Below are 16,323 nucleotides of genomic sequence, written 5' to 3'. Positions count from 1 at the left end.
ATATAAGTCAACCAGTCTCTGATCTATGCTGGTGGGCAGTGCAATATGAATTGAAGCAGACCATTTTATTGTTGGATAACTATAATGAATGAGAGATTTATTTTTCTTCAATTATTGGACTTAGATTTATCCCCTTATAACTTTCAACAATTGACTTTTGTCTTTCCCTCTGGAACAAAAGAAAAAAATTTTTTTTCACCTGAGAAATCTTCAGATATTTAAAGACAATTGTTATTATTACCTAGTTTCCTCCTTTCCAGTCAAGCAGCTCTATTTCCTTTAACAAATCATTGCATCTCATAGTTTCAAGACCCCTCTTTGATCTATTTACTCTGTTCCTTATAATATTGTACCTCTAGAAATTGATAACACCCAGAAGTATACACAATATTCTATATAATGGTCTGATCAGTCCAAAAAAATAGCAAAGTTTTCATTTCCTCCTTTTGGGAACCATAGTTCTATTCATATAGGTGAAGTTCATGTTAATTCTTTGGGTTTTCATATTACTCTGCTGACTTTAAATCTGGTAAAAACTCAAAATAATTTCCACATGAACTTTCTAGCTATAACACATTATTGTTGGTTTTTTAGTGCAAGAGTAGAACTTTACTTTTATCATACATTTCCTCATGTTAGCTGCAATCCCACTATTCTACTCTATCAAGATGTTTTAACTGTTTATTCTGCCAACCACTTTATTAGCTTTGCCTGTCTACTTTTGAAAACCAATCAGCCACTAGCTTCACAAATAGGAAAAAAAGAAAAGGACATGTAGGTGGATGGGAGAGAGTGGGGATAGGAGAAGGAGAGATCTTGGGAACATACTTTTCACAGTACACATCTCCTGGGAAAGTTCATCCTTACTCCTGTAGCAGACCAGTCATCAGGAATTATCTCCTCATCTTTTTGTTCATTTTTATCAGAGAACATTTAACCATATATAAGGATCCCTGCAGGCCTCATATTGAATTAAAAAACTATATATTAATATTATCTAAAGATATACTAGATTTTATTTATATTGTTAAATATTTCCTAATTTTAATATAGTTCAAGCACTTGGAAGTGTTGTAAGTCCCATGAAGCCAGCAAGTCACATGTGTGATTACCTTTGGTAAAATTTCCTCCATAAAATGAAGTGACAGAATTCAATGGTAAAAATGGAAGATTTCCTTTTTGGGAAAGGGGGCACAGATTGGCATTGATTTTTGTATTTCAGAGCAAAACTCTAATGCATTAAGAAGTAATAAAGATACTGGTTGCTAAGATGAATTGAGAAAGAGCAGAAAATTATTTTAGGAGAAGAAACAAGATATAAGCATCATATAGCCTATATTAAAGTAGCAAGAGAATAAATGTGGTCTGGGTAGAATCATACTAGTTGAATAACAAGAAAACAGGAGCCTGATTTTTTCAGTTTACTACACATAACTTTCTTCAGGCTTGTACTAATTTTCATGACCATCAACAGTCCAAATTGTTCTCCATGGAAATATCTATTTTTAAAATATGGTTGGGAAAAACACATATAGACAACAATCAATGTAAATAAGAACCTGCAGATCTTAGCGAATTTTAAGCACAATTTAGTCATGAAATAATATCATATTGTATTAAGTCAATGAACATTTATTAAGCACTTATTATATGCCAGATACTGTTGATTGTTATTCAGTCATGTTTCAGTCATGTATTTTTTGTATTATGTATTATGTCTGGACACACACACACACACACACACACACATATCTACATATATATGTAGACCCCATTTAAAGTTTTCTTGGCAAAGGTACTGGTTTTATAGATGAAAAACCTGAGACACACAGGGTAAAGTAACTTACCCAGATTCACACAGTTAGTGTCTGAGGCTGAATTTTAACTCAGAAGAAGAGTCTTCCTGACTTCAAATGCAGTGCTTTATCTACTGTACCACTGAGCTGCTCAATATGTAATAGGCAATGAGCTAAATGCAAATACAAATAAAGGCAAAAACAGAGTCACTGCTTTCCAGAAGATCACATTCTAGTTTAAACAACTATGTACATGTGAGATATCAATATCCCAAAAGTCTTCAGTGCAGTTTTAAGTTTTAATAGCTTTTTTCATATGGAAAAAGGATTAGCTGTGTTCTAACTGGTCCTTGAAGTCAGGACTAGAACTAATGGATATAAAAATATATTCCTTTTAAAAAAGTACCTGTTTGAATTTTTTGTCTTTGTAAGCTACCTGGCACAGTGCTTAGCACAAAGATGCTTAAGAAATGCTTAATTGAATTGAACTGATAAAGTATATTTAATAAAACAGACCCAACTTTGGGCTATGTGATATTGATTTCATAGAACACTAGAAAGCGCTGGAGTAAAGTAAAAAAAAAAAAAGAAAGAAAGAAAGAAAAGAAAAGAAAAGAAAAAAGAACAAAACACTAAGAGCCAGCAAGAGACTTGATTCTAACCTTAGTTCTGCTACTAACTAGCTGTGTGACTACTTCATCTCACTGGGCCTGACTGTTTCTTCATCTGTAAAATGAAGGCATTGGACCAAATGATCTCTGAGGTCCTGTCCAGATCGAAAATGTTATAATTCTATAATTGTGCAGAAAAGTGAAAGCCTGGTCAAGAAACAATGATTTGTGCTAAACCATGTAGTGGATATGTGAATGGGAGCAAAGGTTTGAGGGCAATAACTCCCAATCTTCACTTCACAGAAAAGCAGCAGCCATTTCTTATCAAAAAGCAAATTGAGATTGAGATGGAATTTGGATTAGAGGCCAAAGGAGGTAACTTGGGCTATAAACTTAAATCTCAGGCTTTTTGATAAAGACTGGTCCTGTATTCTTAAACATGCCATTATCCAAATGATACTTAGAAAGTGTGGTTTGGGTCATTAAAGTACCTATAACTGTTATTTTTTTTTTTTTTTTGCTGGAATTTTGTGTTCTAATTTTTTTTAAGGGCAGTTAAGTGGCACAAGGGACAAAGTCCTGGATTTGGAGACAGGAAGTTTAAATATGAATTCAAATCTGACTTCAGACATTTATTAGCAAGTCATTTATCCTGTTTGCCTCAGTTTCCTCATCTATAAAATGAGCTGGAAAAGGAAATGGCAAACAACTCCAGGATCCCTACCAAGAAGACTCCAAATGGGGTCATCAGGAATCAGAAATGACTGAACCACGACAACAAAATTTAAGGTAATATTTTATTTCCACAGTTTCCATTCTTCATTTAAATGGAGGATTGAGTGTCTGTTAAACATGTTAGGTTCCTCCTCTGTGAAAATTACATGAAGCTCACATATAATTTGGATTTCTCAGGATAAAAAGGGCACAATGTTGGGCTCTAAGTCATTTTCTCATTTCTTCCTATATAGCTCTGAAGCAAAATATTTAATAGTGGTCACAATTCAGAATCTGGCTCAGCTGATGCTCTCATCCTGTGTCTTTTAATCAAAGGTTCCCAGAACCCTAAGGAGCAATGGATTAAGGGGATTAACATGCAAGATTTTATTCCAAGCAATTGCCAAACACCAATCTGCAATGTCAGTATAGCATACCACACTGTAAGTCATGATTTCTTCCTAATACTCTTGAAAATATCTTCCTTTTTCCAAGGGGCATGGAAGAGTTAAAGATAAAGTTCAAAACTCTGGAAAGTAACTAAGAGATCTGAATCCTTGATTCCTATCACTAATCTTCAAAAACATAAAAACTGGTTGCTTTGAGATGCTTGTATTCCACAAACAGTAATCCAATCAAGCCTCAACAGGCACTAGAAAAAAGATTATCAAGCTCATAACTGTGGATAAAATTAGAGACTTATGATAACTTAGATGTAAAGTCTCAGAATTTTTTTTCATGGGGTGGGGTGGGGGTGGGGGTCATCTAGTGAAAAAAAGCAACGAATGGACCAGTTCTTAATCAAAAGACCAATATTCAAATCTCATTCCTCCTTCCATTGGACGTATAACCCAGAGCAAGTAACAACTTCTCTGAGCCTCAATTTCTGTATTTGGAAATCAGGAATAATCCTGCTCTGCTTCTCTCACAAAAGTTGAGCATAAAATGAGATCATGCTGGTTAAGTACTTTATAATTCTAAACTTCTATACATTCAATCCATACATACTTATTGAGCACTATCTATGTACTAGTCACTATGCTAATGGCTGTGGAAAGGGGAAAAAAAGTGAAAATAGCATCTACCCTACAAAAGAAAAGAAAAGAAACTTCACATTTTACTACAGAAAATAACATGTATGTGTGTATATGTGTATGTATGTGTGCAAAATACTTTAAACTATTGCTATTATCTTCTCTCCCTTTAAAATTACCAAATTCTAGAAACAGAATTTGGGAATATACCATGTGCTGAAGAAAAGGGAAAGGATTCAGTGCATATTCTCCTAAGCTTTTATAATCTCAATGGCCCTCTATAAGGACTGAGTGGCAAATAAGAAATAACATAGGTGTAATGCACTTAACAAAATCAATAAGTTCCTAAAAAGCTATATGTAAATTGATTTTTCTTTTGTAAATAAAGAACTCCCTATTTAAAGGAGCCCTGCAGTGAATTTTTATAAGTGAATCATTTTATAATTATCTTCTAAACCTATCATATAAATGAGGATTTTTATATTTCAAGTCACTAGGGTCATTCCTCTATCATATAGAATGGAAACTGGTAGATAGAGCAAGTTTATTCATAGGCTACAACTACCTCAATCAATGTGACTGGCTTATTTATGCATACTCTATTCAATTTATATGCACTCATGAAATTTGACTAGCAAGTTTTTACCTTTGATGAGACCATGTTTCATCTTGATTCTTCTTCTAGTTGCTTCCAATATGCCCTCTCTTGCTAAAAATCATCTGTCTTTTGTAGGTCTTTGAGGTCAAGAACTGTTTGATTTTTGTCTTTTTATCTCTAGGGTTTAGCACAGTGCCTGGTACTTTTCCCTTTTTGAAAAGGGGGTGTAGTGTTTCTCATGATCACAAGTAGGAACTAGGATTACTGAAAAGAAAATGAGCATTCTACCACTGCAGACTCTCTCCCCTCTTTTTTTTTTTTACCTTTCCCCCACCCCCTTGTTCTGCTGATTCATGATTTCACATGTACCATGTGAAAAAGGAGCAAATCCTTTTAATTTTTCCATATAAGTCTTTAACCTTTGAAGATCTTGCATTTTGTCTTCATTCCCTTCTCTAGGCTCTGCAATGTAGTCATACGAACTATTAATGATGAGATATATATTATGATCTGTCAAATTTTCACAGAAAGATGACATTTCTGAGGCATTATTTATTGGAACTGGAATTACAAATAGTGGCTAGAAAGGATAATTACCCAAAGTCCTACATTTAGAGAAAACTGGTACATATGGAGATAACAGCTCAATGTTTTCGGATGCGCCAGCTTTCTAAAAATAGAGAAATATGGTGATTATCACTGGAATTAATTCAAGAACATCCAAAATGAGATGATTAAGGTTAAGGAATACCATTTCACAAGGAGCTAAATTTCATACCCTACATACCGTAATCCTTTTGAGGAAACTGGTCCTACTAGTCCTTTTAAGTGAAAAAAGAAAAGTTAGGAACAAACAACACACTCTTGAGCAACAACACTTCATATTATCATCTCTTTAGTTAGACTAATTGCCAGTGAAGCTTCTCATAAATTTTTATCCTTGTCCCTCTTCCCAAAATTGACTGAAGGGTCCTACCTTTAAATAGACTGACATGCTGGGGACAAAAAGGATAAGCATTCTACTAATAGTAGGACTTCATCAACAAGAAAAGATGTATTTATTAAGCATTTACTATATTCTAGGCAAGATAGCTATGTGGTACAGCTAGAGTGCCAAGCTCAGAGTTAAAAAGACATCTTTCTGAGTTCAAATCTAGCATTAGACCCTGGGCAAGTCATTTAATCCTCTCGGTCTCAGTTTCCTCATCTGTAAAATGAGCTGAAGAAGGAAATGGCAAATATGCTGGTATCTTTGCCAAGAAAACCTCAAAAGGGGTCATAATAAGTCAAACTTGACTGAAAATGACTGAACAACAGCAATAGAAACACTATTATATTAGGCACTGTGCAAAGCAATAGGAATGCAAATATAAACAAAAACTCTCTGACTTCAAACTATTTCCATTCAATAGCAATATACAAGATTCATAAAATAAAAAAAAGGAGTTAAGAATGGGCAGAAAAGAAGGAAGTATTTGTTAACCTATTATTATACCTGCTTGCCTCAGTTTCCTCATCTGTAAAAGGAATTAGAGAAAGAAATGACAAATCACTCCAGCATCTTTGCTAAGCAAACCCCAAATAGGGACACAAGAATCAGACATAACTGAAGTCATGAACAAGAAAGGAGACACTGAATGAGACTCCAGCAAGACAGAGACAAAAATAAGATAAACTCTGCCCTCAGAGAGTGGTACAGATAACAGTAGGCAGACTGTCTTAGCAAGAGAGTGCAAATTAGTAACAAATAGGAATGGCCAAAGATGAAACATAATTTCACTGAAGGTAAAAATATGTTCATCAAATCTCGAGTGAACTTAATAGGAATAGAATGTGCACAAGTGCATATTTATATATCAGGATGGGTGGGAAGGAAAGTAAAAGGAGTTCTCTTTGAAAGTTTTTTTGAAGTCACAAAGATAAGGGCTCATGTCTTTACTGTAACACTAGTGAACTGTGAGACCATAAGCAAGTTATTAACCACTCAGAGATTCAGACAATTTTCTAGGACTTTAAATTGTTGCTCTGTATTTAAGGAGAAAGTATCAACCCCTCAATGGCTTTTAGATAATCATTGAGTGTTTGTGTATCACCATGTAACCATGAATCTCCATAAACTTTGCTAGTTCAAGCAAAAGACATGATTTTTTTTTCATTTTATTCCTATTTGAAGGCTTGTAAGTTGGTAAGACCTATGATTAAGAGGTATTAATTGATTAAATCCTTCCATAAAGTTGTAAAGGAAGAATTACAGGAGTAAAGAGTTGATAAGTATCTCAGAAAAAGACCAACAGATTCAGAGAATGCCAAAAAAGGAAAAGATTTTGTTTCACTAGACTCCTAACTCCTAGCATCATTAGCTGGCAGGATCTACCAGAGGGTCATCTCCATGCCATGATCAGATATAGGATAGAACATATATGTGTATAAAATTTATATTTATATTAATTACATATATAATTCTATTTATAATTTCTATGGAATATATTTATATATGTTTATATGCACATATAAATATGTGAGTATATATTCATATGTATAAATATATATGCATATATGTGTGTAACTACGGCTAGAGTTATACTTAATTTTTGTTTCCTGATCATTAGCTGTAAATATGATTTAAAAAAAAAGGCGGGGTGAGATTGTCCTGTGACCACAAGTTGTTGTTTTCAATTTAATTTTTGCTATCATTCTATACTAGTCTAAATACAAATTACAGAAACTCCAATGGGATGGAAAATAATTTGTGATTAACTTCCAAAGAGAATATATTATTGAATACTTGCAATGGTACAGAAGACTTTAAATACAATAGGCTCTAAAAAGGCAGATGAATGACACTAGACCCTCTCTTCTCCCATTATATCTTCCTTATTACCATGACACAGAGAACGTTCCCTTTTGACCTCATAGAAATTCCCACATCTAAACTTACTTAAGGATATCTTCATATAACATGAACATGAAACTAGTTTTCAAGCATCTTCATTTTATCAAAGTCCATTCTAAAATGGGTAACTAGGTGGTACAGTGAATAGAGCATTAGGCCTGGAGTTGGGAAGACATGAGATCAAATCAAACATCTATTAGATATACAACTTCAGGTAAGTCACTTAACCCTGTTTACCTCAGTTTCTTCATCTGTAAAATGAGCTGGAGAAGGAAATGGCAAACCACTCCAGTATCTTTAACAAGAAAACCCAAAGGGAGGTCACCCTAAGTCAGACATAGCTGAAAGAACACAACAATAACAATACCAGCATGCTAAAATGAGATGGCCAGAACTAAATACAGTGAGAATAGGGCAAAGTATAGTGTGATCAACATTCCTGTATCCCCAAAAGTATACATCTTGAAATGCAATCCAAGATAATGATTGCTTTATTCATTGTCATATCACATTTTATTATAGTCCACAAAAACTCTTGAATATTTTTTTCAGATAAAGTCTACAAAAACTCTGAGAATTTTTTTCAAAGTGGAACTTCTGCCTTTTCCATCATCAAATTGTGAAGTTATTTTTTTAAGCCCAATTATACGTCTTCATATTTATCTCCAAGTCCAATCCATACTTGAAAAAGAATCCTTCCAGCATTCTACCTGTTAAATGTTCATACAGATTCTGAAACTTGCCTGTGAAAAGCTATAGCTATCTCCTGAGACAATCTATTCCCCTTTAAGATACTCCTATTGCTATTTCAATTTCTCATCTTGTGGTGGAGGCAACACTGTATGCTCAAGACTATGTTAATAGTTTCATAGATTCTATCACTATGAAAAATTTTCAATTAGATATAAAATACCAGGACCATTTTTAAAACATTTAGAATAGGTTCATCAACAGAGGTTTGGCCACTAAATAATGAATTATTTCACACTTAGTCCACTTAAGATAGTTTATATGAGTCAGCCATAGTCAGAGGACCAGTCTAGTTATGTTGAAAAACTTTTTACTGGAAATTTGGGTACCAGGTGCTGATTTTTGGAGGCTGCAGTAAATTCTGATTCACAAAGGTATAGAGGGGTTGCAATCTACATCAATGGAAGGCGTGCCTTTAAAAAAAGGGATCAGAAATCAGACACCATGCTGGTGATTCTGATACATTCTACCAAGTTGGAATCCCAGTATTATCCTAGCAAAATTGTGAGGATATAATGTTAGAGCTGTTTATAAAGTGCTTTGCAAAGCTTGACACGTCATCATCATCTGAATTTTGGCCACAAGGTGATAAATTTTTCAGCTATAGAAATTCTAGAAGATAGTAAATAGTACACTAAAAAAAAAAAATGGAGTTGAAATCTGCAGCAGTGAAGGGAGTCTGCAGATAAGGGAAATAATGGATTCTGGGATCACAGAAATCAGAACTCTAGGACTGAAAGAAACATCATCTAATACAGCCCTCTCATTTTGCATATGGAGAAACTAAGACCCAGAGTGTTTAAGGATATGTCTAAGATCATACATATAATAAGACTAAGTATTTTTTTTCCAATTTAATTTAGAAAAAGGAGTGAAAGGAGGATATAAAGAAGAGAAGAGAACAGGAAAATTTTAAAGAGAAAAAAGTGGGCAGGGGGAGGGAGAGTGGAAATTTAACATGAGCATGTGAGGAAGGATATCTTGAAAAACTATAGTTGGGTCAGAGATTCACTTCTATGTGAAGGGCTGACCATACCTTTAAATAAAAGGTGTGCACATTCAAATATACACGTAGTAGAAAGGAAGCTTTAAGTTTCCTAACCTTTTCTTATGGCACCAGAGGGATACCACATTGTTAAATACATGTCATCCCACTGGGAAGAAGTGTATACCATACATACAAAAGTGTACTGGTAAATGTTTAAAAACCAGCTTTCTGCTTGGGAGAAAGAAGGAGGAGAAGGGAAATATACGTTATAAATTTAATCTAAATTATTCACATTTCTCCATAATTTTTGTAAATCTAGATAATTAACAAACAATAAATCTCAAATCCTAATTTGTAGAGTTTGCTGATTTCTGAGGTAGAAATAATCACAACAAAAATTTAACTATCAACTCTCTGATTTACATAAGAGTTGACTTCAGCACACCTCTGTGATATATCCAGATGAGAGGAATTCTTTATCAAAGTCAGGATTTCAGACTGTTTGACTACTTGAATGTCCAATACTCTTTAGCCTAGTCAAGCTTTAAATGGGATGGCAAAGGTCTTCCATGCATTTATTTCTATTTACTATTCTTTTATTTTGTGTATTATTGTTACATGGTTGGCAGGTTAGGTGTTACTTGCAAAGAATTCTAAATTGTGCTCAAATATCTTTGCAAACTCATGCACTTTAGTATAAACCATCCAGAATGCATAATAAATCCTTGAGCATTCTGTACATTGTCAGCATAAGGGAATGAAAACATTGCAGCAAGAGAAGGAAGGTAGATTTTGGAGGAAAGAACAGAAGGTACAAGATAGCAAGTGCCACTGTGTCATCAAAAATTTTAAAAGAAAGAAATTCCACAAGTACAATGAAAGTTGGGAAGCCATTTTGTAATCAGCACTGTTAAACATCCCAGAGTGTGGAATTCATATCTTTCAGCCATAAAATTTTGTTCTTCTCTAAATCCATCTTCAAATTAGGTAATAAGGATAAATGATGATAGCTTTAGAGCCCAACAAAACTCTAAAGATCATCTATATAATCTTTTCATTTTACAGATTAAGAAATTGAAGGCAGAGAGGAAAACGTACTTGCTCAAAGTTATACAGGAAACATGGTATCTAACTTCATAACCAATATCCATTGTACTATATTTATTTGAACTTGCCAGATCACATGCAAATAGAGATCCTAAAAAGTATCCCTGATTGCTTCAGAAATATAATTTCACACTGTGTCTATATGAATGATAATGATTAGGTAGCTAGGTGGCATTATAGACAGTGTGTTGAAGCAGTAATCAGGAGATTTGAGTTTGAATTCTGCCTCAGGCTCCATTTAGTGATGTGATCTTAAGCAATTTGTTTAACCTTTCTAGCTTTCAGTTCTCTTATTTGTAAAAAAAAAAAAAAAAAAAAAAAAAAAAAAGAGTTGGATTCAATGTTCTCCAAAGTTCCTTTAACTTCTAAATCTATGCAACCTATGATCTTAGACATCCTCCTCTACTTTAGATTCTCTGCCAGGAAAGTGAGAGGGGAATTGCCTCAACTACAACCACCAGTTAGCTGATCTAGTTCAGATCCTAGAGAAGGATTAGAAATGTTGACAGTGTGAAAAATAGACTTGCCCCTAGTTAAAAATCAATTTAAGAACCAGATGTCATTAATTTTTAGATGAACTACTTGATCATATTGGAAAAATGACAACTCTAGGTCAAGGACCCATTATAAAAATAGTAGAGCAAATAGACACACACAATTTTCAAAGTATAGAGATGATATTTACTGCCACCATCTTTTAATTCAATATTTTAATAATTCTTGGTTTCATGGTAGATTACATCACTCTGTACCTTAGTAAACGGTCTTCATGAATTACTATGGACAAAAAATTCATGATCGAGTACTTACTTCCCAGTAATGAATCTCTCGGAATTTAACTAGGTAGATCATCTGTCAATGATGGAGATAATTCACTGAAACTTTGTCAGCACAGAACTTCCCAGAGAATGTGTTTAGAAAACATAGTCTTTAAGAATCCAAGTATTTCTATAAGGCCCAAGTCTCTGTATCTTTATCTGTAAAATTTCCTTATCTGTAAAATGAATGGCTTAGATAATTTCTAAGGTTCTTTTCAGCTCTAAATCTATGGTGCCACAATTAGAATGAGGGAATGATTAAACACAGAATCTTGTTTTGGGACAATTACTAATTATATTCAGTGAAAAACAGGCATGCTCTTGATTTCACTGTGGGACCAGTAAAAGATCTCCCTCTCAATGATGCTCTTTAACATGAAACATTAAAAGATCTCTGTAATTGTGTCAAATCAACAAGAAAAAGAATTAACTCTCTAATTATAGTATTGTCTCATATAATATGAGAGTGAAAAGAGACCTTGGAAAGCATATATACATACATATATATATATAAATTATATAGATATACATATATATATATATAAATATATATTAGGAAAATTAGCCTGAAAGGCTAAAAAAAATTTTCATTTTATATGCTCACTTTCTAGCCTTCGGCTAGATTATAAAATAAATTCACCAGAAATGAATACATGCTTAAATTCACTACAATTTTCTGAGGTTTTTTGTGCAGATATTTGGAAGAATACTCCTTCCTTATTTCTTTTCATGTTTAAATTTGGATAGCTGAAAGATTGCCTGAAGCATCTTTTAAAATATACCTTCTGTTGCATTGAGAATAGTCTACACTTAATTATTGCAGGAAGTTTTTGGGTGTGGCTTAGTGATACAAAATTTAGGAAGCATCCAATTCACCACTAGGAGGAATCTCTTGGAACCAAGGGATAAGAACATTATTTCTAATCTGTCCAAACCTTGCAAAAGAGAAACCAGTAAAATGAGGACTCTAAACCACATTATATTCCCTGCTTAGGGAGGTCCCAGCACACAACATGGCTCTTTTCATTTTGGCTAAAGCTAAATGCTTTTTTTTTTTAAACAAAAGAAGCACCCACATCTCTTCTCTTGCCTGTTTCTCTACATACTAACACACCTTGCAAGTTCTTCAGTGTCTTTCATGTGCACTGTAATTGAACTATATCAAATGAGGCCCAAGACATTTTAATATCCTAAAGCAATAAAATGTCAGCTAGTCATTAATTTTTCCTCCTCCTACTCTTTTACTCTATTTCTTCTCCATTCTCTATATCCCTCTCCACCTCTCTTCTCTTCCTGGGCTCCTGACACAGCAAGACCTAGCAAAGGCTATTTGTTGAAATACTTCATTAATGCTGGCTTCCCACCTTTTTGCAGTAAACTGCAACTTGAAAATATATGGTAGCTTTTTTTTCTGCTTCTCTAACAGAAGAGGAAGGAAGCCTAAAGCCCTCCACCCCCTCCCATTCTGCTCTGCTGGATTTTATGGGTGTGGCAGAGTTGAGACCTTAGCTGGATCTTGCTGGGGTTTTTTCCCCCAACCAATGACAGGGATGATGAATAGATGGCTGAACAAGGATGGAAGCCTTCAGTTTCTACCTTTGACATTCTATGATCACATCACCCACAAGTGGGAAGCCTGTTTTCCACTTTTTGAATCTCTCATGTAATACAAATGTCACTCAGTGTCCCAGTGAACCCACACCCTTAATACAGTTTCCATCTCATCTATGGAGTATGCAGTATACTGTCCAAGTACTGGTACACACCCTATGTAAAGATTTTTCAGATCCAACTGCATATATCTGCAAAGCATGTACCTATATGTGGCTATACATATGAGACCACATATCTCATACATGTGTATATACTTTTCTCCCATTCCTCCTCTTTCTGCTTGTGATTAAACATATGGAGCCATATAGAAACCATGATTGCATATGGATGGGTGTACATGAATTTAAGTATGTGTGTGCATATATGCTCTCCCAAATCAAAAATTGTAACTTCAGCAGTTTGCACATCAGAGAAACGATATAAGAGGCTGCCATCAAGGAAGGATTTGAATGATGGCTGCTGGCCTCTTTTTAGGAGGAGGATTCCTTAATTTTAATTCTCCTTTAAAATCATGCTTAGTTTTCTTTGTCAAAGTGTGTATGTATGAGTGTGTGTGCTGCCCCTGAAGAAATAGGGTGGGAACCAGTTTCTTTAACGGGCATTGCTTCCTTTCCAAAAATTAAGCTTCTCTAAGGAAAAGTGTTGGCTTCCCAAATAGGGCTCCCCTTCCCAAATATAATTTCTCTGGTGAAGCAACCTTAGTTCATCAGTGTGCATAACCCCGACACCTGTGTCTTCCGGATTGCTAAAATGAAGATATGACAGGAGCATCCTCACTTAAAGCAAGGGCATATGAAGCAGACATTGCCAGAACCACGGACCAGCCCTATAGAAATGCTGCAGAAAGGACCACACCCCCACTACTCTTTCCTGAACACCTCAGCACCCACAAAACCCCAAAATCTGCTACTTTAAAAAAAATCTGTCTTGTCTCTCTCCTCCCTGCTCAGTCATTCTACTAGTCTGCCTTCCTGTTCCTCTTCCGACTTCATCAGCCTCTGCCTCCACCCCTCATCCCACATTGCTAACTGAACATGCTCTTAGCTAACAGTCTGCACCAAGCCCACTCCCTTCCACCCCACCCCTTTCAGATTTTTACCGAGTGGATTACAAATTGCCAAGTATCCAATACCTGCACAGGAAGAATGCCCAAATCCTCTCTCCAACCCCCACCCCGTGGCCATGATTCTATATCGATTTCTTTGACCAGGGCTTCATGCGTGCACGCGCGAGCGTGTGCACACACACACACACACACACACACACACACACACACAATCACACCCCTGCATGCATTTTTTCCCCTTAATCCTCCTCAAAGATTTACACTATATGCCAACGATTTTCCAATCCTAGTTCGAGATAGCCAGTAACTGCGGAATACTGTGAACCATCCTTTTCTTTATTTCCTCTGTCAAGTTTACAAAATGCTTTTCAAGACATAAGTGAGCAATATGAAATGGAGAAAGAAAAAAGTGGGAGTGGGGGAAGGAGCCGGGGGGCTAGAAAGCTGGTGTTTGTCCTTCTTCCGGATGAAAACGACTCATCTGCTTATTATCTTCAGTCTGGGGTGTCCCTGGCCACTGGTAGCACCAGAGGGATTTAAAGGGAACTAGTTTGTTTGTTTGTTTGTTTCAGAAAAACGAAAAAGGGGGGCAAAAAACTGGTCTCCAACAGGTAACACCCGGCTAGTCTTTCCCATCCCATCGGAGCTCAAAGCTCCTAGGGGCGTGGTCCACCCTCTTCTCAGACCAGCTGGTGCACAGTTGTCTAACTGCTCTTACTATGAAGGGGATCATGAAGAGGGCTTTTCCCCCTTTCTTCACGGCCAATTGTTTTTTTTCTGGAAATTAGTTATTTCCTTTAGTCTAATAAAAAAAAAAATTAGTCATCTACATGCTCAGAGTTGATTTTTTTTTCCTTAAAAAAACCTTCCCACGTTTTTGATTTTTAAAGTACACCTGCTCCCATTCCAGGGCACATGCATGTAAAAAATATCATCTCTGGCTGCACATCAGAACTGCATGACAGAAAAGGCAGATTTAGCACTAAAAATCACCCCCACACACACACATACATATACACACCCTTTTTGTACAGAATATAAAGAACTCTCTTTTTCTCAGACCATCTCTTCTCTTTCCCGATCACTACCACATCATACCTTTCTACATGCATATCCTGAAAATCAGAGACATAAAATCCTGAGCATTTGACAGTAGCCCAAAGAATCCTTATTTCTTGCCGGTCAGGCACATCTTCAAGCTTTTTTTTTTTCACCCCAATCAAAGACCATACGTTAACCCCAAACCATAAAGACAATGTGAATAAAGACAAGGAAGTAGCATTCAGTTACCAGATGTTAAGGAAATGTAAAACATCTTGTCCAGACTAGAAGCAGTTAAAAGATTTTTCTTCCCTCACATACATAGTCTGGGAATTTCTTACCAGTAAGTAGAAAAAAAAATCTTTAGCTCTACCTGTTTTGTTCTTCTCATACAGCACAGCATGATTGTATTGTCCCTTCCCCTCTTCTTCTTCCTTCCTTCCTTTCCTGTTCTCTCTCTTTCTTATTTTCCCCCCTCTCCACCTCTTTTCTGCTTCCCCTCTCTCTCTCACACACACACCAGGGCAGTTAGCAGCAACTGTAAGGTCCTCAGCTATTGCTCATCACATAGGCGCTCTCTCTCTCTCTCTCTCTCTCTCTCTCTCTCTCTCTCTCTCCCTCCCTCCCTTCTTTCTCCCTCTCAATCTATCCCTCCCTCTCCTCCTCCCTCTCGCTCTCTCCCCTTCCTCTTTTACCCCCTCCCTCACTTTCTCCTTCCCTTCTCTCTCTGCTTCTTTCTTCCTCTCTCTCCCTCAGTATCTTTCCCAGAATTGTTCACTAGCTCTCAATGACTAGTCACCTCCCCCAGCCCCCACCCCCATTCTAGACAGCCACCCCCTCCCAGTCCCCTGCCAGTCTCATGAATATTTAAACATCTCCAATCTGGACCCAATTACCCACTGACTTTCCCACTATACTGAGAGTAAGGGGGTGGGGGGTGCGAAGAAAGATATTACAGCTTTTATAGGGCACTGGGTGACGTATATTTGGGTTACAGGGGGTTTGAAGGGGTCCTTATATTTTATGAAACTCTTGACTTCCTCTTTTTCTGTCAGAGTAGTAAAAGAAAGGAACACCCTCACTAGATAGGTTCCCCCCCAATGCTAATGCAGTGAATGAGGTTATTTCTGCCACTTAAGCTTCATACATAGGTAAACCCCACCTAGGCTATGATCCTTCAAGAATAGCAACATATGTAGGAGATCATCTACCCCTCCCTTTCCCATATACATACACAGTTTATAAGTTACATAAATTTTCAGAAACATACATTGGTTTACATATGCTGACTAC

At 36.0% G+C, this 16,323-nt stretch overlaps 1 protein-coding gene across 1 annotated transcript in view; it reads right to left on the bottom strand.

Moving 5' to 3' along the window:
- GAP43 (growth associated protein 43) overlaps positions 1-15,652 on the bottom strand; it is a 133,912-nt gene extending 118,260 nt beyond the window's left edge. The window contains exon 1 of the mRNA XM_003763604.4: positions 15,404-15,652. Coding sequence (XP_003763652.1) covers positions 15,404-15,433 — 30 coding nt within the window. The 5' untranslated portion in view covers positions 15,434-15,652. The remainder of the gene's footprint in view (positions 1-15,403) is intronic.
- Between the last annotated feature and the right edge of the window lie 671 nt (positions 15,653-16,323).

Source organism: Sarcophilus harrisii, chromosome 3 (assembly GCF_902635505.1).
Source record: "Sarcophilus harrisii chromosome 3, mSarHar1.11, whole genome shotgun sequence".
NCBI lineage: Eukaryota > Metazoa > Chordata > Mammalia > Dasyuromorphia > Dasyuridae > Sarcophilus > Sarcophilus harrisii.
Note: the sequence above shows the minus strand (reverse complement) of the source record. Positions and strands in the feature narration are given on the sequence as shown.